The 24,004-nt window shown below is 37.5% G+C and overlaps 2 protein-coding genes across 7 annotated transcripts in view; one reads left to right on the top strand and one right to left on the bottom strand.

The window, feature by feature from the left end:
• The window catches only part of CEP83 (centrosomal protein 83), a 171,455-nt gene that overhangs the window by 134,212 nt on the left and 13,239 nt on the right, over positions 1-24,004 (top strand). For 3 of the 6 annotated variants that reach the window (XR_013401261.1, XM_077954768.1, XM_077954769.1), the window contains 3 exons: positions 8,721-8,824; positions 11,635-11,824; positions 12,834-12,968. Coding sequence is in view for 5 of the 6 variants with exons in the window: in XM_077954768.1 (XP_077810894.1) it covers positions 8,721-8,824; positions 11,635-11,824; positions 12,834-12,938 (399 nt within the window). In the remaining variant the exon portion in view is untranslated. Of the gene's footprint in view, positions 1-8,720; positions 8,825-11,165; positions 11,304-11,634; positions 11,825-12,833; positions 13,454-24,004 lie in introns of those variants that run through there. The other 3 variants (XM_015152449.3, XM_015152448.3, XM_077954770.1) reach the window with 2 other exon arrangements.
• The window catches only part of PLXNC1 (plexin C1), a 156,962-nt gene continuing 149,218 nt past the window's right edge, over positions 16,261-24,004 (bottom strand). Inside the window, 5 exon segments of the mRNA NM_001261691.1 lie at positions 16,261-16,538; positions 17,689-17,763; positions 17,844-17,984; positions 20,682-20,829; positions 22,968-23,131. Of these exon segments, the coding sequence (NP_001248620.1) occupies positions 16,434-16,538; positions 17,689-17,763; positions 17,844-17,984; positions 20,682-20,829; positions 22,968-23,131 (633 nt within the window). The 3' untranslated portion in view covers positions 16,261-16,433.

Raw genomic sequence — 24,004 nt, 5'->3', positions numbered from 1 at the left:
CCACTAGTTCTCCAACAAGGGTTCTTAACCAGGCTGAGTTGGCTGAAGTGACACAAATAGAATTCGGAATATGGATAGGCATGAAGATCATCAAGATTCAGGAGAATGGCAAAACCCAATCCAAGGAAACTAAGAATCACAATAAAATGATACAGGCACTGACATATGAAATAGCCAGTATAAAAAAGAACCTAACTGATCTGATAGAGCTGAAAAACACACTATAAGAATGTCACAATGCAATCACAAGTATTAACAGCAGGAGAGAGACCAAGCTGAATAATCTCAGAACTTGAATACTGGCTCTTTGGAATAAGACAGTCAGACAAAAATAAAAAAGAATAGAAAAAAATGAACAAAACCTCCAAGAAATATGAGATTATGTAAAGAGGCCAAATCTACAAATCATTGGCATCCCTGAAAGGGTTGGGGAGAAAGCAAACAACTTAGAAAACACATTTCAGGATATTGTCCAAGAAAACTTCCAACAGGAAATATAGAGAACAAGATTCTACACAGGAAGATAATCCCCAAGACACATAATCATCAGATTTTCTAAGATCAAAATGAAAGAATATTAAAGGTACTTGGAGAGAAAGAGCAGGTCATCTACAAAGGAAACCCCATCAGGCTAACAGCTGACCTCTCAGCAGGAACCCTTTAAGCCAGAAGAGACTGGGGACCTGTAATCAACATTCTTAAGAAAATCTTCGGCCGGGCGCGGTGGCTCACGCCTGTAATCCTAGCACTTTGGGAGGCCGAGGCGGGCGGATCACAAGGTCAGGAGATCGAGACCACGGTGAAACCCCGTCTCTACTAAAAATACAAAAAATTAGCCGGGCGTGGTTGTGGGCGCCTGTAGTCCCAGCTACTCGGGAGGCTGAGGCAGGAGAATGGCGTGAACCCGGGAGGCGGAGCTTGCAGTGAGCCGAGATCGTGCCACTGCACTCCAGCCTGGGCGACAGAGCGAGACTCCGTCTCAAAAAAAAAAAAAAATCTTCAACAAAGAATTTCATATCCAGCCAAACCTTCCTCAACAAAGGAGAAATAAGATCCTTTTTAGATAAGCAAATGCTGAGGGAGTTTTAGATAAGCAAATGCGTGTAAAATGGAGACCCATCTTACAAGAGATCTTGACAGGAACACTAAATATGGAAAGATGGCTACCATGATTCTGCTGAGAGCATAAAAAAAAAAAAGATAGTTACCAGCCAATACAAAAACACACTTAAGTACACAGATTAGCCACACTATAAAGCAACCACACAAACAAGCCAGCCTAATAACCAGCTAACAACACAATGACAGGATCAAATCCACACATATTAATACTGACCTTGAATATAAATGGGCCAAGTGCCCCCATTTAAAAGGCACAGAATGGTAAGCCGGATGAAAATGCAAGACCCAATGATATGCTGTCTTCGAGAAACCTGTCTCATAGGTGATGACACCCATAGGCTCAAAATGGATGGAGGAACGTCTGCCAAGCAAATGGAAATCAGAAAAATGCCGGGGTTGCAATCCTAATTTCAGATAAAACAGATTTTAAACCAACAAAAATCAAAAAAGACAAGGTATTACATGGTGGTAAAGGGTTCAATTCAATAAGAAAACCTAACTATCCTAAATATATATGCACCCAACATAGGAGCACCCAGATTTATAAAGCAAGTTCTTAGAGACCTACAAAGAGACTTACACTCCCACAAAATAATAGTGGGAGACTTCCACATTCCGCTGACAGTATTAAATCATCAAGGAAGAAAGTTAGCAAAGATATTCAGGACCTGAACTTAACATTGGACCAGATGGATCTGATAGACCTCTACAGAACTCTTCATCCAAAAACAACAGAATATACATTTTTCTCATTGCTGCATGGCACATACTCTGAAATTGACCATACAATCAGACATAAAACAATCCTCAGCAACTGCAAAATAACTGAAATACCAAACACACAGCACAATAAAAGTTGAAGTCAAGACTAAAAATATAGTTGCTCAAAACCATGCAATTACATGGAAGTTAACCTGCTCCTGAATGACTTTTGAGTAAATAATGAAATTAAGGCAGATATCAAGAAATTATTTGAAACTAAGAGAACAAAGATACAACATACCAGAATCTCTGGGACACAGCTAAGGTAATGTTATGAAGGAAATATATAGCACCAAATGCCCACATCAAAGAGTTAAAAAGATCTCAAATTAACAACCTAGCAGCACAACTAAAAGAATTAGAGGACCAAGAGAAAACCAACCCAAAGCTAGCATTAGAGCTGAACAGAAGGAGATCAAAACATGAACAGCCATTCAAAAGATTAACTAATACAGGAGTTGCATTTTTGGGAAAATTTGTAGGCCATTAGATAGACTAATGAAGAAAAATGAGAAGATCCAAATAAACACAATTAGAAATGACAGAGAGGATGTTACCACTGACCCCACAGAAATACAAACAACCATCACAGACAACTATGAACACCTTTCTGCATACAAACAAAGCTAGAAGAGATAGATAAATTTCTGGACACATACACCTTCCCAAGACAGAACCAGGAAGAAGTTGATACCCTGTACAGACCAATAATGAGTTCTGAAATTGAGGCAGTAGTAAATATCTGCCAACCAAAGAAAGCCTAGGACCAGATGGATTTACAGCCAAATTCTACCAAATGTTGAAAGAAGAGCTGGTACTGTTTCTACGTAAACTATTACAAAAAATAGAGGAGCAGAAAATCCTTCCCAAATCATTCTGTGAAGCTAGCGTTGTCCTGATAACAAAACCTGGCAGAGACACAACAATGAAAACTTTAGGCCAATATCTTTGATGATCATTGATGCAGAAATCCTCAACAAAATACTTGCAAACTGAATCCAGTAGCACATCAAAAACCTAATCTACCATGATCATGTAGGTTTTATCTCTGGGATGCAAGGTTGGTTCAACATGTGCAAATCAGTAAATGTGATTCATCACATAAACAGGACTAAAGACAAAAACCACATGTTTATCTCAATAGATGTAGAAAAGGCTTTTGACAAAATTCAATATCCCTTTATATTAAAAACTCAATAAACTAAGTATTGAAGAAATATACTACAAAATGTAAGAACCATCTGTGGCAGACCCACAGCCAACATCATACTGAATGGGCAAATTATGGAAGCATTCTCCTTGAAAACCAGCACAAGACAATGATACCCTCTCTCACCACTCCTATTCAACAGAGTATTAGAAGTCCTGGCCAGAGTAGTTAGGCAAGAGAAAGAAAGAAAGAGAGAGAGAAAGAGGAGAGAGAAGAGGGAAGAGGGAAAGAAAAAGGGCATCCAAATAGGAGGAGAGGAAGTAAAACTATTCCTGTTTGCAATCGACATGATTGTATGTTTAGAAAACCCCCAGAGTCTCAATCCGAAAAGCTCCTTCAGCTGATAACTTTAGCAAAGTTTTAAGATACAAAGTCAATGTACAAAAATCACTAGCATTCCTGTACACCAACAACAGCCATGCTGAGAGCCAATCAGGAACGCAATCCCATTCATGATTGCACAAAAGGAATAAAATACCTAGGAATACAGCTAAACGGGGGTGAACAATCTCTACAATGATAATTACAAAACACTGCTTAGACAAATCAGAGATGATACAAATAAATGGAAAAGCTTTCCATGCTCATGGATAGGAAGAATCAATATCATTAAAATGGTCATACTGCCAAAAGCAACTTATTGATTCAGTGCTATTTCTATCACACTACCAATGGCATTCTTTATGGAACTAGAAAAAATACTTTTAAAATTCATATGGAACCAAAAAAGAGTCCAAATAGCCACAGCAATATCCTATGCCAAACAACAACAACAACAACAAAAATGTGGGAGGCATCATGCTACCTGACTTTATACTATAGGGCAACAATAACCAAAACAGCATGATATGATACAAAAACAGACACATAGACCAATGGAACAGAATAGAGTAACCAGAATTAAGGCCTCACACCTACAACCATCTGATCTTCAACAAAGCTGACAAGAACAAGCAATGGGAAAAAGGACACCCCATTCATTAAATGGTGCTGGGATAAACAGCCATATGCAGAAGATTGAAACTAGACCTGCTTACACCATATGCAAAAAATCAACTCAAGAAGGATTAAAGACTTAAATGTAAAATCCAAAACTATAAAAACGCTGGAGGACAACCTAGGCAATACCATTCAGGACATAGGAACTGGCAAAGATTTCATGGTGAAGATGCCAAAAGCAATCACAACAAAAGCAAAAGTTGATAAATGGGTTTCTAATTAAACGTAAGAGCTTCTGCACAGCAAAAGAAACTGTCAACAGAGTAGACAGACAACGTACAGAATGGGAGAAGACATTTGCTAACTATGCATCTGCATCTGACAAAGGTCTATCCATCATCTATAAAGAACTTAAATTTACAGGATAAAAACAACTCCAATCAAAAGTAGGCAAAGGAAATGAACAGATCATTTTCAAAAGAAGACATACATGTGACCAACAAGCATATGAAATAAAGCTCAATGTCACTGATCATTAGAGAAAGGCAAATCAAAGCCACAGTGAGATACCATCTCACACCAGTCAGAATGGCTATTAAAAAATTTAAAAATAACAGATTTCGGCAGGGTTGTGGAGAAAAGGGAATACTTATACATTGTTGGTGGGAGTGTAAATTAGTTCAACCATTGTAGAGAGCAGTGTGGTAATTCCTCGAAGAGCTAAAAACAGAACTGCCATTGGACCCAGCAATACCATTACTGCGTAAATATTCCCAAAGGAATATAAATCTTTGTGCCATAAAGACACATACATGCATATGTTCATTGCAACACTATTCACAACAGCAAAGACATGAGAATCAACCTAAATGCCCATCAATGGAAGATTGAATAAAGAAAATGTGGTAAATATACACCATGGAATACTATACAGCCATAAAAAAGAATGAGATAATGTCCTTTGCCAGGTACATGGATGGAGCAAGAGGCCATTATCCTTAGCAAACTAACACAAGAAAGGAAAACCAAATACTGCATGTTTTCATTCTCATAAGTGGGAGCTAAATGATGAGAACACCCAGACACAAAAGGGAACAACAAACAGTGGGGCCTACTTGAGAGTGGAGCATGGGAGGAAGGAGAGGATCAGAAAAAATAACTTGGGTACTAGGCTTAGTACCTGGGTGATGAAATAATCTATTTACCTCTGAAACAAACCTGCACATGAGTTTACCTATAAAACAAACCTGCACATGTACCTCTGAGCGTAAAAAAGTTTTAAGAATAAAGAAATGGACATAAAGGGTAGAAAGGAAGTTAAAATTATCATTCACAGATGTCACTGTGCATGCATAAAAGTCAAATCTGTCAAACTGTTAATGTGTATTTTTAAAATTTCTAAATACGAAGTCAAGTAACAAATACTAGTTATTTTTCTTTACACACACAATTAGAAGATATTTAAATGCCATTTACAATAGCATGAAGATACATAAAATACCTAGGAACAAATCTAGTGAAAGATGTTTATGCCTTCACTGAAATACAAATACTGCTAAGAAAAATTGAAGAATGCCTAAAGGGAAAACGGTACCATGTTCATGACTTGGAAGATTCAGTATTAAGGTGTCAGTTCTTCCCAAATTTATCCATAAGTTGAATGCAGTTCTAATCAAGAGCTCAGCAGGTTTATTTGTAGAAATTAGAAAGTAGATTCTAAAATTTATCTGAAAGTACAAAGGACTAGAATAACCAAAGCAATCTTGAAGAACAATAAAGCTAGAGGACTCAAAACTACCAGGTATCAACACCAAATATAAGCTACAGTAATTCAGTGTGGTATTGGCATAAGGATAAACAGGCAAATGGAACAGTAGCAGAAGTAGGTTTACACTAAAGGTACCACTGCATTTTGATAAAGGATGCTCCTTCAAATAAATAGTAGTGAGTCAATTGATTAAACTCAACCTAACCTCACAACATAGATAAAAATGAACCATACACTTAAGTGTGATAGATTAAAAAAAAAAATAAAGCTTCTAGATGAAAACTTGGGAGAAAATTTTAGGATCTTGGGATAGTAAAGGTAAGCAGGATGCAAAAAGTTCTTACTATAAAATACATGATTGATGTAATTGATTTTATTTAAATTAAAAACTTTTTATTAAGGGATACTCTTAATAGAAAGAAAATGACACCATAGGCTGGAGAAGGTCAATCTGCAATACTTATGTATCTGACACACGATTCATATCTTGAATATATAAAGAACTACAAATCAGTAGGAATCAGGTTACTCAAAAGTTTTAATGGACAAAAGACTAGGATGGACACTTCACAAAGAAGGGATATACAGATGACTAACATGCATAAGAAAAGGTGCTCAGTACCTTTAGCTATCAGGAAAATGTAAATTAAAACTACGGTGAGATACTGTATTTCACCAAAACAGGATGCAAAAACTAAAAGACTGACCATACCAAGTATTGGCAAAAATGTGGAACAGCTAGAACTCTCACATGTTCCTGGTGAAAATGTAATTGGTAGAACTGCTTTAGAAAACTGGCAGTATCTACTAAAGCTAAAACATGTATACACTATGACCCACTCATAGGTGTATACTCAAGAGAATGAGGTACTTACATGTGCCAAAAACATATTTAGGAATGTTCATAAAATATTTATTATATCCCCAGACTGGAAACAAATTTTCATCAACAGGAAAATGGATTAAATGTGGTATATTTGTACAGTGGATGACAGCATTACAGTGAAAAAGAGGTGCTGTGACAATACAACACCCATGGCTTAGTCATATGAAATGCTGAGAAAAAAGTCCAGATATAAAAGAGCATAAATTTATTATTTCTTTCATATGAATGGGTGGATGGATAGACAGATGGACTCCTTAACTACCTATAAATTCGTAAATACATACTTATGGTGATAAAGGCCAGAAGAGTGGTTCCTTTGCCCCAGACAGGAGCATAAGGAAACCTTCTGGGATGTTGGAGGATGTGGGACAATCAAAACATGAGAAAGAATGCTCGTAGCAGAGTTATTTGTAATAGACCCAACTGGAAATAATGCAAATAACCCTTGATGGTATACTGAGTGAATATACTAGACTATGCAATAATCATAAGTGGAATATAATATGTGGGAATTAATGAAGTATATCTGTAAGTAACAGATCTCACAATGTTGAGTGAAATAAAGCCATTAATAAAAGAGTACATACTATGGTTGTATGTATATGAGGTTCAAAAATGGCAAAAGTAAACTATACTTTTGGAAGTAAATTAGTTGGTTACCTTTTCAGAGGATGACAGGCCTAGTGATTGGAAGGGGGAAAGGAAGGGGCCCTTCTGGCATGGCAGTGCTCTTGACCTACAAGGGAATCATGCCAGCATTTGTTTTGTGGTTTTTCATTGAGCTTTACATTATATTCTATGCATTTCTCTATAAGATTATGCTTCAGTTAAAAAAGAATTCAAAAACAAGTACCTAAAAGGTTTGTAGTGACTAAATGAGTTTTAACATTATAGGTGTTTTTCTATTAAAAAACAAAAGGCCTGTGTATAAAAACTGGAAAAAAAAAAAACAACTACTTTTTTCCATATACTCCTTTTGCATTTTACCTGGGCTTTTCCATATTATTTAATCAAACCATACAATATTTACTTAGAAATTTTTTCCTTTGTATATTGTAAAGTTTAAACTTTTTCGTTTTAAGATTTAGAAAGGCAATTTTTAAACAGATGCATCCATATCTATCTTAGCTTTCTGATCCTTCAGTTTATTAATTTTGTAGTGATTTATAAATTACAAATATGCTTGTAATTTTTTTTTCTTTTCTTTTTTTGAAACGGAGTCTTGCTCTTTTGCCAGGCTGGAGTGCAGTGGCGCAATCTCGGCTCACTGCAACCTCCGCCTTCCAGGTTCCAGTGATTGTCCTGCCTCAGCCTCCCAAGTAGTTGGAACTACAGGCACCCGCCACCACGCCCAGCTAATTTTTGTATTTTTAGTAGAGACGGGTTTTACCATGTTGGTCAGGATGGTCTCAATTTCTTGACCTTGTGATCTGTCCGCCTCAGCCTCCCAAAGTGCTGGGATTACAGGCATGAGCCACCGCCACCGCCCCCGGCCCCGCCCCGCCCCACCGCACCCCCCACCTTTTATTTTTATTTTTTTAAGATGGGTTCTTGAATGGCACAATCATAGCTAACTGTAGCCTTGAACTCCTAGGCTTAATCCATCCTCCTGCCTCAGCCTCCCAAAGCACTGGGATTACAGGCATGAGCCACTGTACCTGGCTTAGTTCTCTTAAACACATGCTATCTTCTGGGACAATGGAGAACTCATTATTTCTTACCAGATGTAAAGGCAGACTTGGTAGTAAAATTTGACTCCTTCCCTTTGTAGATTTTTTTATTTGCAGCAATTATTGATACCAATTTTTTTGTTTGGCATTCATAATTGTCACATTGAGAATATTAGATAGATTTGTGGTTTATTATCTTTGCAATTTTCAGAAAGAGCCATGTCTACTAATCTTTGTTTCTAGTATTCACTGAAAACATTCATATCTAAATACAGTTTTTGGTGAGTAAAATATTTTCTATATAGTTTTATTCAAATAAGAGATTATGTGTTAACATACTTGTTCATATTTATCTTTTCCTAGAGAAAATCTCTCCATGAAAACAAATTGAAAAGACTACAAGAGAAAGTAGAAGTCTTGGAGGCAAAGAAAGAAGAATTGGAAACAGAAAATCAGGTGTTAAATAGGTAATGTGTTTGTATGTGTATCTACCCCATGTGGTTATTTGGAGGTCATAGAACTTTGTCTCTAAGTATAATGTACCTTCTTTTCTTTTAAAATATACATTTACAAGAGTTCTAAGACAACTTGATAACTCCTAATATACTATCCTTTTTTTTTACCCCCTAACTGAATGTTCCTTTAAACCAAAAGGTCTCTATCACATGCCAGGTCTCTATCACATGCCTTATGGTTGGGACTAACAGAAAGTGTCACTGGCTTTGGTAGCAAGGAGTGGTGTTAGTCCTTGCTGCTGAGACAAGACAGTTGTAGCTATTGCATAGTTCTGAAAATTGTGGCTGCAACTTTGAATCAAAGGTCAGTTTTGGTTTCCTGGTGTGGAGATACTATTGAGCTTTTGTAGTCACATTCAAGCACATCTGATAATCAGGATCATCAGCATTTTTAAAGCAGAGATTTGTCATATTAAATTGTTGGTAGTGGCATTATATGACACATTTCATTCGAGTTAAGAAAAATCTTTTTAATTTAGTGAATTAGTGGTAGCCTTTAGCACCTTAGCTATTCAAGTATTAGGTTTTTCTGTAGTGGAAACTGCCTATAATACCATGCAGTGATGTTTTATGATGTGCACTGGTGTTCTTGGGTGCAATTATTACCAAAAGGTGAACAATTGTTTTTTAAAGAACATTCTAGAGGCTTCTAGACTGTAGAATTAGTGCCAGCCTTATAATACTATGTTCCAAAGTAGGAAGCCACCTTTAGTTTATTAATTTGGTAGTAATTTGTAAATTACAAACACACTTGTAATTTTGAATTTTGTTTCAATTCTTTTTTTTTTAATATGGGGTCTTGGTCTGTTGTCCAGGGTGGAGTGCAGTGGCACAATCGTAGCTAACTGTAGCCTCGAACCCCTAGGCTTAATCCATTCTCCTGCCTCAGCCACCATTCCTGGCTCAGTCCTTCTAAAACAGAATTCAACGTACTTCCTCTTCCATAAACATTAATATTGAAACGTTAGCAATTCAAGATTGGCCAGCTGTGGTGCAGATCATCTAGAATTTTGAGCGATTTTGAAATTATATTTGATTACTGGTGTGATTAATGGTTATTGAAAGTCATGTCCAAAAAATGATGATCTGTGAAGGCCTGGAAAGTTAGCCTTTTTCTCCTTGTCGTTTTTCCTAAAGTTGTGTAGCTTCACCTTTGTGATTACCTTTTATAATAGGAAAAACACTGGGTTTTTTTTCCTATTATGAAACCAGTGTTTTTCCTATTCTCACACAGTCAGCACAACATTTCTGACACCAGATGTTTGGGGTTTTTTCCTATACATGGAGTAATCAGTTCTCCAGTGGACACAAGCTAGGTGTCCTGTAATTCAGGTCTGATACTGTCTACCTGGATTTAGCATCAGATCCCACAGGTAGAGGGCTCAGTCCCACAACACTGCTCCCCACTTCAGAATGCAGCCATAAGCCCCAGGTTGTAACCCGCGCTTCTGACTGACTGGCTAAAAATGGCTGTAAATTGGGGTTCCCATGATCTGCTCATCATGTTCAGTTAATTTGCTAGAGCAGATTACAGAACTCAGGGAAACTTATGTTAACCAGCTTATTAGAAAGGGTATTACAAAAGATACAGATGAGCAGCCAGATGAAAGAGATACATAGGAAAAAGTATGAGGAAGGGGGCATGGAGTTTCCATGCCCTCTCTGGGCATGCCTGCCTCCAGACACCTCCACATGTTCAGCAATCCAGAAGCTCTCTGACCCCAGCCTTTTGGATTTTTATGGAGGCTTCATTACATAGACATGACTGATTACATCATTGGCCATTGGTGATCAACTCAACCTTTAGCCCTTTACCTTCCCAGATTTGGAGAGTGGGGCTGAAAGTTCCAGCCCTCCAATCATGCCTCAATCTTTCTGGTGACCTGCCCGATCATCCTAAAGCTATTCAGGGGCCCCCAGCCACCAGTTATCTTATTTATATACAAAAGATACTCTTATCAATTCAGTTTCCCAGAGTTTTAGGAGCTATGTGCCAGGAACCAAGGGCAAAGACCAAATATATATTTCTTACTATAATATCACACTGACATTTAAAAAATTAGATTGAACTATGTGAAAATCTCTATATTTGACCATATTTCACCTATTAAAAATGGCAATTTTGTAAGCTTCAATCTAGCATTTTCTTTACACTTGACCCTTGACAACATGGGCTTGAACTGCATGGATCTACTTATATGCAGTTTTTTTTCAGGCAAACATGGATAGAAAATATAGTATTCACAGGATGTGAAACCCTCCAGTTCAGAGAACCAACTTTTCCATTATGCAGGTTTCTGCAGGGCTGACTGCGGGACTTGTATGCATAGGCTTTGATATATGAGGGATGTCCTGGAACTAATCCCATGTGTATACTGAGGGATGAACTGTATTTTTATTTGATTCTTTCTGTAAGGTAAGGCACTCTTTTGGTTTAGAGTCTCCCTTTAGTTTCAGGATTCATGAATGGGAGTGAGTGGGAGGGTAGGAGTGAGTACCAAAGTATCAAAAGATTTTAGATCTTTAATTAGCAAATATAACTTTATAATGAGTTGATAGTCTGCAATGCTAATGATTGCTAATGAGTAAGATGTTATGTCATGTTTCTGTTTATCTTTCTAGGTAAACAGATTTTTTATCTATATATTATATATAGATCTCATAATTTACAAATCCTCTTCCAGTTTAAAATTATATTCTGTGAATCATACTGTGCTTCAATAGGGTATAACCATATTAAATAAACATTTTTTCTTTTTAAGACAAAATGTTCCTTTTGAAGACTATACAAGGCTTCAAAAAAGACTAAAAGATATACAGAGAAGACATAATGAATTTCGAAGTCTAATTTTGGTCCCTAACATGCCTCCAACGGCATCTATCAATCCTGTTAGCTTTCAATCATCAGCCATGGTTGCAAGCATGGAACTACCATTTCCTCCTCATATGCAGGTATGAGCATTTATTTTTTTTAGAAAAAAAGTCATACATTTTTGTAGGTTTTTAATGTTTAAATATGGTGATAAAACTCAAATTATCACTTTGGTCAGTGCTCAAAATTCACCACAAAAATGGCATAAACATTTAAAACTAGTTTTAACTTCTTCCCTTTCATTTAGCCTAGAAATTTGCTGAATTCAGTTTGAATCATGATCCTTTAGTGATGGTGCTGGGAGTGAAATCTCTTACTGGACAATAGAAAAGAGGAAAGTTGATTGAGTCTTTGAGTAACCTAGAGTTTGTAGCTTATTCATAATGTTAATACTAATTACTACTGAGAATTTACTAACGCAGTGAACTGCATGTTCCGTGCAATGCCTAATACTAACGAAAAATGCTTTGAGGGCAGATATTACTATTCCTAATTCATAGGTAAGGGAACTGATTCAGACTGAAGTGACTTGTATAAGGTCATAGCTAATAAGTGACAAAGTTTCAAACCTAAACCTGTTGAATCCAAAACCTGGGCTCTTTCTGTTGTATCAGGCCCCTGAGGTATTGAAGGAATCAGATTTGATTCATTTTCAGAAGATGGAGTATTAATAAGTAATTACGTTTTATAATGTAAGCACAGATTTTAATCACTGAATTGAATCTAAGGCCAAGTGCTTTATTATATAATAAACTGCTGTTAAACACCAGTGTTGTTGGAAAGATGCCATGTAAGTATACGTGGGCCCTGCATTAGTATTTTCTAATTCACTCCCTGGTGAATTTTACACTTAGAGAAGAACAGACTATGGGTTTTGCTTAAGGCTAGAGCCTGAGGCAGGAGAGAAGCAAAACTAGATGGTAGTTTAGCCCATGCTACTGTTTTTAGACTGCTATGGTGGTCAACATTTCCTTGCCACATATTATAGGCATATATAAAAGAGGCAGTCCAAGGCTGCTGCCTAACAGTTACTTTTCTACTAGTTTTTTAATAGTTTCTTTTGCTATGCTTTCTCTACATCATTTTAAGGAGGAACAACATCAAAGGGAACTCTCCCTACTTCGCAAAAGACTAGAAGAACTGGAGACAACACAAAGAAGACAACTAGAGGAACTTGGATCTTCTGGAGAATGATGTTCTTGGAGAACAGGCAGATCAAAAGAGGTGAAGTTGGTGACTCAGTAAAACTTGATGTTTTAACCTGTGGCATTTAGATACTTTTTACTGTTTGCCAAAACACTTGAATGTGCCTCAAGAAAAGGTACCTACTACTACATGCTGTATTGTATGACTGTCAGGATTTTAGGATTATACAAGTGAAGCATTACAAGAGAAAGTCTCAGAGATATTTAGAATATTTGACAATGGTTTGAGAATGAAAGAAACTAGAGTCAAGTTTTAAAATTTTTACTTTGTTGAAATTTTTTTTGGCATTTTGAGTGAAATATAACTATCATTAATTCCCTCTTCATCCTTGGGATACTTGGCAATAACAGGGTCCGTACACATCTTCTGGTTTACTATATAAAAAGATGACAATTTAAAAGTCAGCATAAAGAAGGTAAAGGTATCTATATTCAAAAGGCTACCTTTTCTAAAAGCTGTGTACACATACATAATTTATTAAAGAGCTTAATATTTTTTTAATCTATATTGTCTTGTGTTTAATTTTGCATAAACCATATAGCATATATTTAGCAATATGACCGTCTACTGACTTTGGCTTTGTTAGAAAATAAGTGCAAATAATTAAATCATATTACTGTATTAACAAGGGGGCCATTGATTATAAAACTTGAACTCAGGTCCCTTTATAAACATTGTTGGTATTTAACTTTACTTCCCATTACTGTAGCTCTAACCAAATAATTATGTGTTTTGTGTCCCTAAGTATGCTCTCATTTTTTTTACACCCACTGGAAGCCTTTTTAATGTGGTATCTTTTAGAGGAATTCTGCTGGAATAATTTCATGTTAACAAGGCTAAAGCCCAAGTCTCCCAAATTAAGTGGAATGTTCATTATCCCAAGGTGTTTATAGTCAAAAGTCCAGGTTGATAGTGGAGGCCAGGATTGTAATTGAGCAGTCCTTAGCACCATTTAGCAAGAAACTAGGTTTACTTACTACATAGTATAGCTGCTTATTCACAGCATATACAGTGACACCTTGTCTCTGAAAAATAATTTCCATGGAGCCACTTAGAATAAAAAACCTATTATAACTAGAAAATTGAAAAAAAAAAAAAAAAAGACAGTCCACAGTTACATCAAAATGTTTATTTTTTTTGGGTATAGACATTAAAACATTCATCTCCAAGAACAGCTTCAATCAGGTATACAATAAGAAATAGACTTTAAATCCTAATACAGAAAAGGTAACAGAATTTTTTAAATGCTGCTGTAGACACTAGTGTTAGAAAAAAAAGTTTATAAATGAACTATTTTGCACCAAAAAAATATGCAAAGAAACTTGAAAATAGAAATTGTTTGCCATTTGTTGCTCTGGTTGCTGTTTAATATAGACCCAGTGACTGATTGTCTTCAGCACACATCTAATTTGGCCATTTACTGCATTTGGCTAATGTGATCCAAAATGTGATCTAGATAGTGCTTTTCACTGGAGGATTGACAAACACGCTACATACATTAGTGAATCTTCATACCACCTCAGTGAGGTAGCTTAGAAATATTATACAGAAATTGAGGCACAAAGAGGTAAGTGACTTGCCCAAAGTTCCCAACAGCACAGTCCCTGGAAGAGGAGGTAACTCTCCACACAGGACTCATGTGTCAGAAAGCTGGACAGGGACACCCTCATGTAGCATTCAGTAAATACTTAGATAAAGCTGTAGCTGATCCTTTGCGTTTTCAGTACCCTAAAGTAGGGGAAGTCTTTTGGGCAACTCTCCTACCCTTGGCTCTCAACTCTCCTACTGTTGTTCTCTTATGAACTCCTTCGCCTCTTTGAAGACTGTAGCAGCCTTAGATGGGGACCAGACCTCTCACCTTTATTCTGATATATAACCTATTTGGTAGTTTTGTTTGAGGTGTGTCCGTTGGACAGACAATGGTCAAAAGCAACAAGATTGGGAAGGTGCCTATCAGGGTAGTAACTGCTTATTTTCTCTGATCAGTTTGTTGAGGTGTCACCTCTCTCATGCTTTTCCAGATAATTCAGGAGCAAAAAGGAATTGCCTTTATCTAAGACAAATTCATATTTAAATCCTAATGCTCCATACAGTGTTGGTAAATGATTTCAAGGAATATGTGATCAATGTTATTTGACTTGAAAAAATTTCTTTCCTAGATGGGGGATTTGGAGCACCAAGGGTAAAAGGTGCCTGCCACAAGAAAAGAGTTGCCAATTATGCTGTTTACTTCTTCTGGTTTAATAGAAGGAAAACACAGTGGTATTAAAACTGGTCATGAGCAGCAAAAATTCAGGAATAAAAAATCAGCACTAAAAAGACTACAGTATAACTGGATAGAGAATTTTTTAAAAAGAAAGGCATGAATAAAATGGGTATTTTAAATTCTTTCTCCTGCGAGGAATACTTTCAAAAAGTACATAGTAAGACTAAGATACCAAGTTGTATACTAATACTTTTCAGGCCTTGGGCCTCAAATATATCTATTTATATATAATACTCCAGTGTGAACAGCAATTCGATGAAATGTAAAATGTATCTTTTTTTTAAAATCACACACAAGTATTCATAACCACAGGGTTCACCAGAAATCTAAAGCAAGGAGACACTCATATAGAAATGGAGTTACTCTTCCACAGATCGTTCTGATCAAAGGTTTTGAAACAGAAATGAATTGATTTTTTTGTAAATATTCAACATGTCCACTATCAAATACATTTAGTATGAAAAAATAGGTGGGAAAAAAAGGAACATACATTAAGACAAAGTATCTGGTTAAAATGCTGTTCATTTAATAAAGCCCACTCTCCTTACTTTAGAGCTCCTTGGTGAAATGGAGGTGAGTTTGATGGAGTGCAGTTGATGACCACTGAAAAACACGAGCCCTTTCAACAATGTTGCAACACTGTTAGTTTTTGGTTTAAACACACACACACACTCACAAATGCTAAGTGTACACTACCAAATTCTGCGGTCGGCTTTTCCAAGAACTACTGGGGAAAGTTTCAATGCTGCAAATCCTCGAGGTTGCCCTAACACCCCCACCTTGTTTCCAAATGACTCATTTCACATTTTGTTTTGAGCACTGGCAGTATCCCTTTACAATACAGAGGTACAGTGTAGCACAAGTGCTACATAGCTGTAGTTTTCAAACAAAACCACTTATACCATTGTGCTTAAGTGGAGACTGTAGTTACAATACTGACATTCGCTTACTGGCCCTGTATTCTCTGTAAACAAGGAGACTGTTTGCAACAACCACTTCAACTCTATTTACAGAAGGGTTCCCACAGTAGACACACAGGCACAATGGTTGGTATGCTTTTTTAAAGCTGTGCATGTGCCTTGGTCTCTTAAAAAGACAGTGCTCAAAGTGGAACCTATGTGCAAACAAGAAATTAACGACACAGAGTAGCTCAAGCAGCCATTTTGCTCCCAAGTCGTCTGAAGAACTTTGCCAGATTAAGCCAGGCCCCAGAGTGCTTACATCCACTTGCATTTCTTCTTTTCATCAAATAAGACTTTTACATGCAAGAGTTGTTTCTGAGCTTCTTCCAGCCCTCGTTCTCTTTCTAGTTTATTTAGAATCTGTTGACAATTAGAACAGTTATTTTAGATATTGTGGTTTTAGCATTACAATTCTGTTTTTTGCATACCTGATGCTATGAGTGGTAAAATCTGTATGAAACAGATGCCAACATTTTCTTCCATCATTTACATACTCACTTTGCAAGTTGTTTTGCTAAGTCCTTATCACAGGATCAACAATACCTTGGCTTAAAATAGAAGCTCGCAAGAAATACCAACTATTTGCTTACAAATATGGGGCCAGGCTTCCAAGGCCCTGCTTTATGCATTATGTCACAGCCATTCCAAGCACAGCAAGCATTCCTGGGCAGCCAACATGCAGGCAAGTATTTCTCCTTAAATGCAGCAGGCAAGGACATCCTGGTCAGAGACAGATCCTTCCCTTCCCTCCCATCTGGGCAGTGTAGTCCCTCCTCTTCCCCTCCCTTCCCCAGTGCTTCCCTTCTCTCCCCTGACCCCTGGAACGAGGGATGCTTATCATGTTTAAGAACTCATTGCCTCTACCCTACCTTAGAGCTTCACTTCATCTTCAAGTAGCAAATGGAATTGGTGAGCTATTCTCACCATTGACATGGATAGCCTGTCCCAGCATGACTGATTGGGGGGGAATCAGGGAAGGGGGAGTTAACATTTGTTTGGAAACAAAGCATCTGATGAATGTGTCTGTGTGAATTTCCAAAGAAAAAAACCCAGATTAAGGAGAATTAATCATAAAGGAGAATGGTTTATTGAAATAGTTGCTTAAGTTAGAAATATGTCATAATTTCATATAACGATTGAATACAGAATCTAGGCAATTTAACAAGCTTAGCTTTCATTTTTAGCAAATTACAATCAAGCATAAGCTGACCCCATTTGATAGGGCCACTACTTACTCATCAAAGTTAACTTGAGTCAGTGTGACTGTAGGCCCCATGAACTCAAATGTACATTCAGGCTGGTCCAAATGTGGGCAGCATGATAAAACTGTAAGAGGAGCAGCCATGTGCAGGGTCTGGCTCAGTGCCAGGATCCCCCATCTCAGACAGGCTTCCTGGCTTCCCTTTCTGGCCTTTTGGGATGCCAGAGCTGTTCTGAAACTGATAGAATGCTATAACCACATCCTTGTGCCTGATTCATAGGTTAAAAACAATGTTATTTAAAATCTTACCTCATCAAAATATTTTACGATGTATTTGTAAATTTCTGTCAAGGCCACTTCTTCATTAAATTCATTTTCGTGTTTCTAAAAGAAAGACTTGTTGAGAGATTCTGAAATGACTTAAAGTAACCAAATATAAGCTTATTTCTGCTTTCTAATGATACCTTAGATTCCTGAGTTAAAAATTCTTCCATTTCTGAGGATGACAATGGAGGCAAATCCCTGATTGCTTTGTAATAAGATTTTACTTCTTCTTTGTAGGTTGGGATATCCTTGGCATAGAGAAGCTTATTAGTTGGTGCTTCCTGGGGAAGAAAAAAAAAAAAAGCAACCATCACCAAAACAGTAAAAAAAAAAAAAAAAAAAAAAAAAAGGTGGGGGAGGAATTTATAATACACCAATGTAGCTGAACCCCCACCACCAGTTTTACCTCTTGCTAGAAGGCTTCATGCAATAGGCCTTAAATGTTGTTGACTGAATGACTGACTGCTATCTAGATAGTTCTGGTGAGTCACTGTTATTTTCAGGCAGATTAAATGCTAATATATTCTGCCTTCCTCTCATAAAAGAACTAAAATTATTATTTTTGCATGATTTTGAGTTACTGTAACAATGGAACTTATTTCAATCATAGTTCATTACTAATGGTTGTAAAAAGCCTGAATTAAAACATTTGCTCTCATCCTCACCCACCAGTGAATTTGGCATTTATAAAAGACTTGATTGTAGGTCTGATTGAGCCCTTTATATAACCATGAAACTGGTAAGTAATTGGCAGTGGCAGATTTTCCAGCTTGTCCCTTTTATTTCATTAGATTATAAAGATCTTCCAGTTTCTTCAAGGGAACACATGGTCATTAGTATTGGTGGCTCTGATGTGTGATTTTGCAAAGGTTCCCTGGCAGTTTGAATGTTTCTACATAATTATAACAGTGATATTTAAAAATTAAATATGATTTTATTTTTAAAAGTCATTATTTTTCACAAAACTTTAAAAAATTCTACTCAGGAAAGATAGGTAAGTTAACGATAGGGCTAATGTCCCAGCCCATGAGGCTGAATCAATGGCTTGATGAATCATTCTGAAGGATGCCTAGAGACAGATATTACTGAGATTTTCTCATTTGTCAAATTTAAGTGGAACCCAGAAATCATGCTATCATTCATTCATTCAGTAAACATTATTAAGCAAGCACTGGAGCAGGCATTGAGAGTACAATGATGAAGACCAGTGACTGCCCTTGAGAAGCTTACAATCTAGTTGCAAAGACAGATTTACGAAGTGCTTACTATGATACAAATAATTAGCTGCAGGAGTTGACAAAAAGAGTTGGATAAATCAGGAATCATAATTTGCTACTTTGTGTGGTTTCAGGCAAGACTTGTAACCTCCCAGAACATCAATTTTCTCATCTATAAAATGAGGGTAATAATAACTACCTTATTTGGTACTTGTGAGGATTAAGTGAAATGTGTCAAGAACATAATTCATAAATGTTTTTAGTGTGAATAAACATTTAAGTGCCTTTCAGTGTGCTGCAAGCTAAGATGAACTTTGTTAGTCAAATGAAGAAAGTACTGTAGGAAATACATTGGGGAAGTTCACAAAGTAGGCGTATTTAGACTGATCTGAGTCTCCTACAGTTTCTGGTCCTCATTAGGAAATTATGTTTGTTGAATGAATAAAATGTTTATGATGAATGAATGGGGAGGATTTTACTAGACAGATTGTAAGACAGGAAAGATGAGCAAAGGGGTGTGAGAACAAGTTCATGGTGCGAACTTGGGAAAAGTAAAAGCTGTAGCACAGTGGGTATGTGGAGTGTGCAAGAAAATAACGAGGCCAGCAAAGAGGGCTGAAGGCCATCAGGAAGCACTATGTTGCACTGTGAAGACTTTAGCTGGTGGGTGGTAATGGGAAATATTTGCAATTTTTAAGAAGCAGACTGACAACATCAGATTTATGTTTTAGAAAGATTACCTGAGAGAGAGTGAAAAGGAAAAGTTTAGGGGATAGGTAGACAGCAGGGGCAAGGACCCCAATTAGGAAGCAATTATTATCCCAGTAGGGATGGGATGAAGGGATAAGGCTAAGTGATAAGGCTAAGTAAGGAGGAGGTAGGGACAGACATTTGAGACAGAAGTGAGTGGTAACCAATAGTTTGGGGATAGAGGTTGGAAGAGGAGTGAATCAAAGATAACGTTGAGGATTCTACCTTGAGAGACTAGGCAATGCTAGGGAAGACAAAAGTAAAAACAGGTTTGTTTTGCAGAAATACTGATGATAAAGCGTTTAGATTATGACTGGGAGTCTGAGGCACCTACGGAACATCAGTCTCCATTCATTCCAGGTACTCTTAAAGTCCCACCCAAGAGCTCCTCCTCAGTGTTCAAAGATCCATTAGGCACAGATATTGCTCAGTTTCGTATATTTTGGAGCGCTCAAATAAGACCAAAACATCTCTTTCAAAGTCTGCTCTGTATTTTTATCTTTCTTTGCGTTCTTGGGACTTTTGATCAGCAAAGAAAACCATAGGAAAACAGTACTCATGCTTTGATTAGAAACAGACAAACTGGTATTGTTAGAAATCTCAGGCAAGATTTTCTGTCCCATAAGCAATGTGTTACATTCAAATAGGCATTTTATGTATATTCAAATAGAATTTATTTAGGCAAATTTCAATAGTTGCATATTTTGGGTTAACAGTTTATCAGTGTCCATAGAATGTTTTTCTAGGAAACAAAATGCATACTTTGTGATAAAGTTTTTCACAGGCAGAATTCTGCAGTCAGGTGGGGCTAATTATTTTGTTTTTCCCTTTTAAAAAATTAGATTAAAAATAATGAGACAGATTTTAAAGAACAGCAAATTTACAGTGGCCCTTGCTATTTCTTTTTAGCTGGTGTAGTTTAGACCAATTGTTTGTTATTTGAGTGCTTATCAGAAAGACAAGTGTGTCAAACTCATAAGACTCACAGGAAATACTCAAGCTGGGCCTTACCTTCCCTAGTTGCTGCTCTGTGAGAGAAAATGCATCCATGAATGCCTGGGCAATCACTGACAAACAGCCGTCTATGTGTGGCGTCTTCTTAATGTCAAAGACAAACTGAGGGTTCTTCAGGATGTTTACCCAGAAGCGAAGAGGAAGGCTGTTCAAAGAGAGAATAATCTCTTTTCAAATAGGGCCATTCATGAAATAGGGCCATTCATGAAGCCAATGGTCTGTTTATCACAGTTTGTAAACGAGTGTTTTTGTCCTTGTTATTGAAGTATACAACTCTGCTTAGGCAAACATACCAAATGACAGACAGAAGCTCACTTGGAAAGAACAAGAAAGGGTTAACTGCCAGAGCTACTGAAAAGGAGGATAGAGGAGGGTAAGTTTGAAAATGGCCATGGACAAGAATTTTCTCCAGATAGCTCTTGATTATATATATAAAATCTCTCTCACCTGGATTATTTCCCGTCTCCTGACAGTTTGTTCTCGTCTATCAGCAGTCCTCTCAACAAAGAATCAGGCTATGTCTCTCCTCTGCTCCAACCCTCTGAGGCTGTCCATCTCCCTCTGGATAACACCCTGCACGACCTGGCCCCTCTGCCCTCCTATCCCACTGCTCCTCACCGCACTCATTCCAACTCTCCTATACTCCTTGCTGTTCTTCATACGGGTCAAGCAAGCATGTGCCTCACAACTTGTGCTCTTGGCATCTGTCTGCCTGAAACTTTCTTGCCTCAGGTAGTCTCATAGTTTATGCCCTCTCCTCTTTCAAGACTTGGCTCAAGTGTCACCATCTCTGTGAGGCCTTCTCGGATCACCTAGTCCTGACACATACTAGCCTCCTTTCCTACTTTCTCCACTGCACTCATCATCTGCTAATGTACTACTGTTTACATACTGCATTTAGTGTCTGTCCCCAGCTATTAGAATGGGACCTGGACTTTCATCTGTTTTGTTACTGTATCTCCAGCACCTAACTGCTTGGCCCATAGTAGGTACTCAAATACCCGAACATGAACTTGGGACTGGTTCAAAGTCCTTCCATTATCTCCTTTTCAACTCTGGCTCAGCTCATTATCTCCACCATATGCTGCTGGGTCTCCCAATAGCTTTACTGTCCTGGCTGCTGCCCTGCTCAGATGCCACAATCTTCAAGGTGGAATGGTGGTCCTCAGCTCCCAGGCTTGATGTGGGAGTGGTTGGGAGTGGCAGGGACTACAGATAAGAGGCTAGAACAGGCTAGGGGCAGTTGCTCACACCTGTAATCTCACTACTTTGGGAGGCTGAAGCAGGAGTATGGCTTGAGTCCAGGAGTTTGAGACCAGCTTGGGCAATGTAGTGAGACCTCATCTCACAAAAAGTTTTAAAAATTAGCTGAGTGCAGTGGCATGCTCGAATTCCAGCTACTTGGGAAGCTGAAGTGGGAGAATTACTTGAGCCCAGTAGGCAGAGGTTGCAGTGAACCGAGATTCCACCACTGCACTCCAGCCTGGGCGACAAGAGGGAGACCCTGTCTCAAAAAAAGACGCTAGAACACAGGAAGAGAAGGGAGCAAGCCAGTGTAGAGAATTGGGATAGATCTGGATTAAATGGGAGATTAGACCTAGAACTCTGAAACTTCAGCTTTTGATACTCATTTAAAGTGACCTGGCTGCCTTCAGTGCCTGGAAAGCCTTGGGCTTGCACTGAGAAGTTCTACTTCTTCATAACTGAGTCTTATCCGGCCCATGCACACAGCATTTCAAAGAGAGATCATGAGCTACATTTCTTTACTGAGGAGGCAAAATTTGGATACCTTGCCTGTGCTTAAGGTAAAATATTAAAATACAAAACAAAACACAGACTTTTGGCTAATTACCATAGTATCTGAGTACTACACTTGATAAAATAAAAATCTGTACAGAATGAGCATAGACAGTTTGGGACTGCACAGTAACTGATTAGGAACTAAAAATGGTTTATCATAACATTTTCTCTAATGCAAAAATGATATAAAATCACAAATATTAATTTCTCATTCTTTGCTGGTCAACTTAACATTCGAGACAAAGTCTTTATCATGCACCAAAGATAACAGTTTATCTTCAAGAATAGGATTCTTGGCATAGGAATAGTTTCCTTTATTGTTTAAAAATAGTAACAGAATAAGAAACTTACATGATAGCTTACCAAGCCCAAAGATTCTGATATAGAGATAAATGAATCCTTCTGTAACTATCTGTGTCTTTTTTTTAGTTAATATTCTGTCCCAGATTCTTGAAAACAGGCAATAATCACCTACATTCCCACCTGTTTGTTTTCCAAATATGTACGACGTCAGGATCTGTGATTTTTTTGTTTTCAGCCTGGGCGTCCAAAAAGTCAAAAAAGTATTTTATAGCAAATGGAGCTCTGCTGTTGGGTAAACTCCAAATGCTTCTAAAAAGTTTTTCAAGCACAGAATGAATTGCCACCTGAAAGACAGACAACATCAGATTTGGGAGATTAAAAACTGTGGTAGTGGTTTGGAAAATGTAATAGCAAAATCTAATCCAAATTCAGGGAAAATAATGTGCAAAACAGGGAAAAACAAACTGAAGAGAAAAATGTAAAATTGTCAAATGAGGCCAGTGCTCACAGTATGGGACAAAAGTCCTGAAAATCCATGCCCAGGTTTAGATTTGGTTCATAAGCTTCTTGCTGATAACAACATTGTTTAGTCAACTGGGAGGATATCTCAGAAATCTCTAGCAGTTGAAATGTCAGTTGTAGGGCTGTTTACATAAACCAGGAAGCCACGGATATTTGGCTTTTATTATGTTCAGCCTGGAAAAGCTCAAGTGATGCTGCTCTGTTCCCAGAATTTTTCCTGTTGCATATATTTCTATCATAAGGTTTTATTGTGTACTTTCCAAAGCATTTGAGTATTTTACAAAAGCCAAATACGCTGAGCTCTATGGGACAGCTGAGAAAATCAAGAGGCTTGGACTGTCCTCTGCCCACTAAACAAATCTCCTAAGCTCTAAGCAGATTCTTTGTTATAATCTGAAGAAGCATGCCCATCAAGTTACTGGGGCCAAGTGTAGATAATAGCATTTATAGTGCTCATCATTCCAGAGGGGGAGAAAAAAAAGATCACCACAGACTTCTGTTAATTCCACTAAAAGCCAGATAAAGTAAAATTTGCTCCCAGTTTGGTATTCCACCGGCTTTCACATCTGACACTTTTATGTGTGAGCAGAATTCTTAATTTTAAAATGAAAAACAAAAATCAGTAAGATTTAGTAGGTTTATAGCCATTGACCCTTCCCATCCTCTTCATTTTATTTGCAATTCAAAAAGGGAGT

Source organism: Macaca mulatta, chromosome 11, assembly GCF_049350105.2.
Source record: "Macaca mulatta isolate MMU2019108-1 chromosome 11, T2T-MMU8v2.0, whole genome shotgun sequence".
Taxonomy (NCBI): domain Eukaryota; kingdom Metazoa; phylum Chordata; class Mammalia; order Primates; family Cercopithecidae; genus Macaca; species Macaca mulatta.
This window is presented reverse-complemented; position numbering and strand designations above follow the sequence as displayed.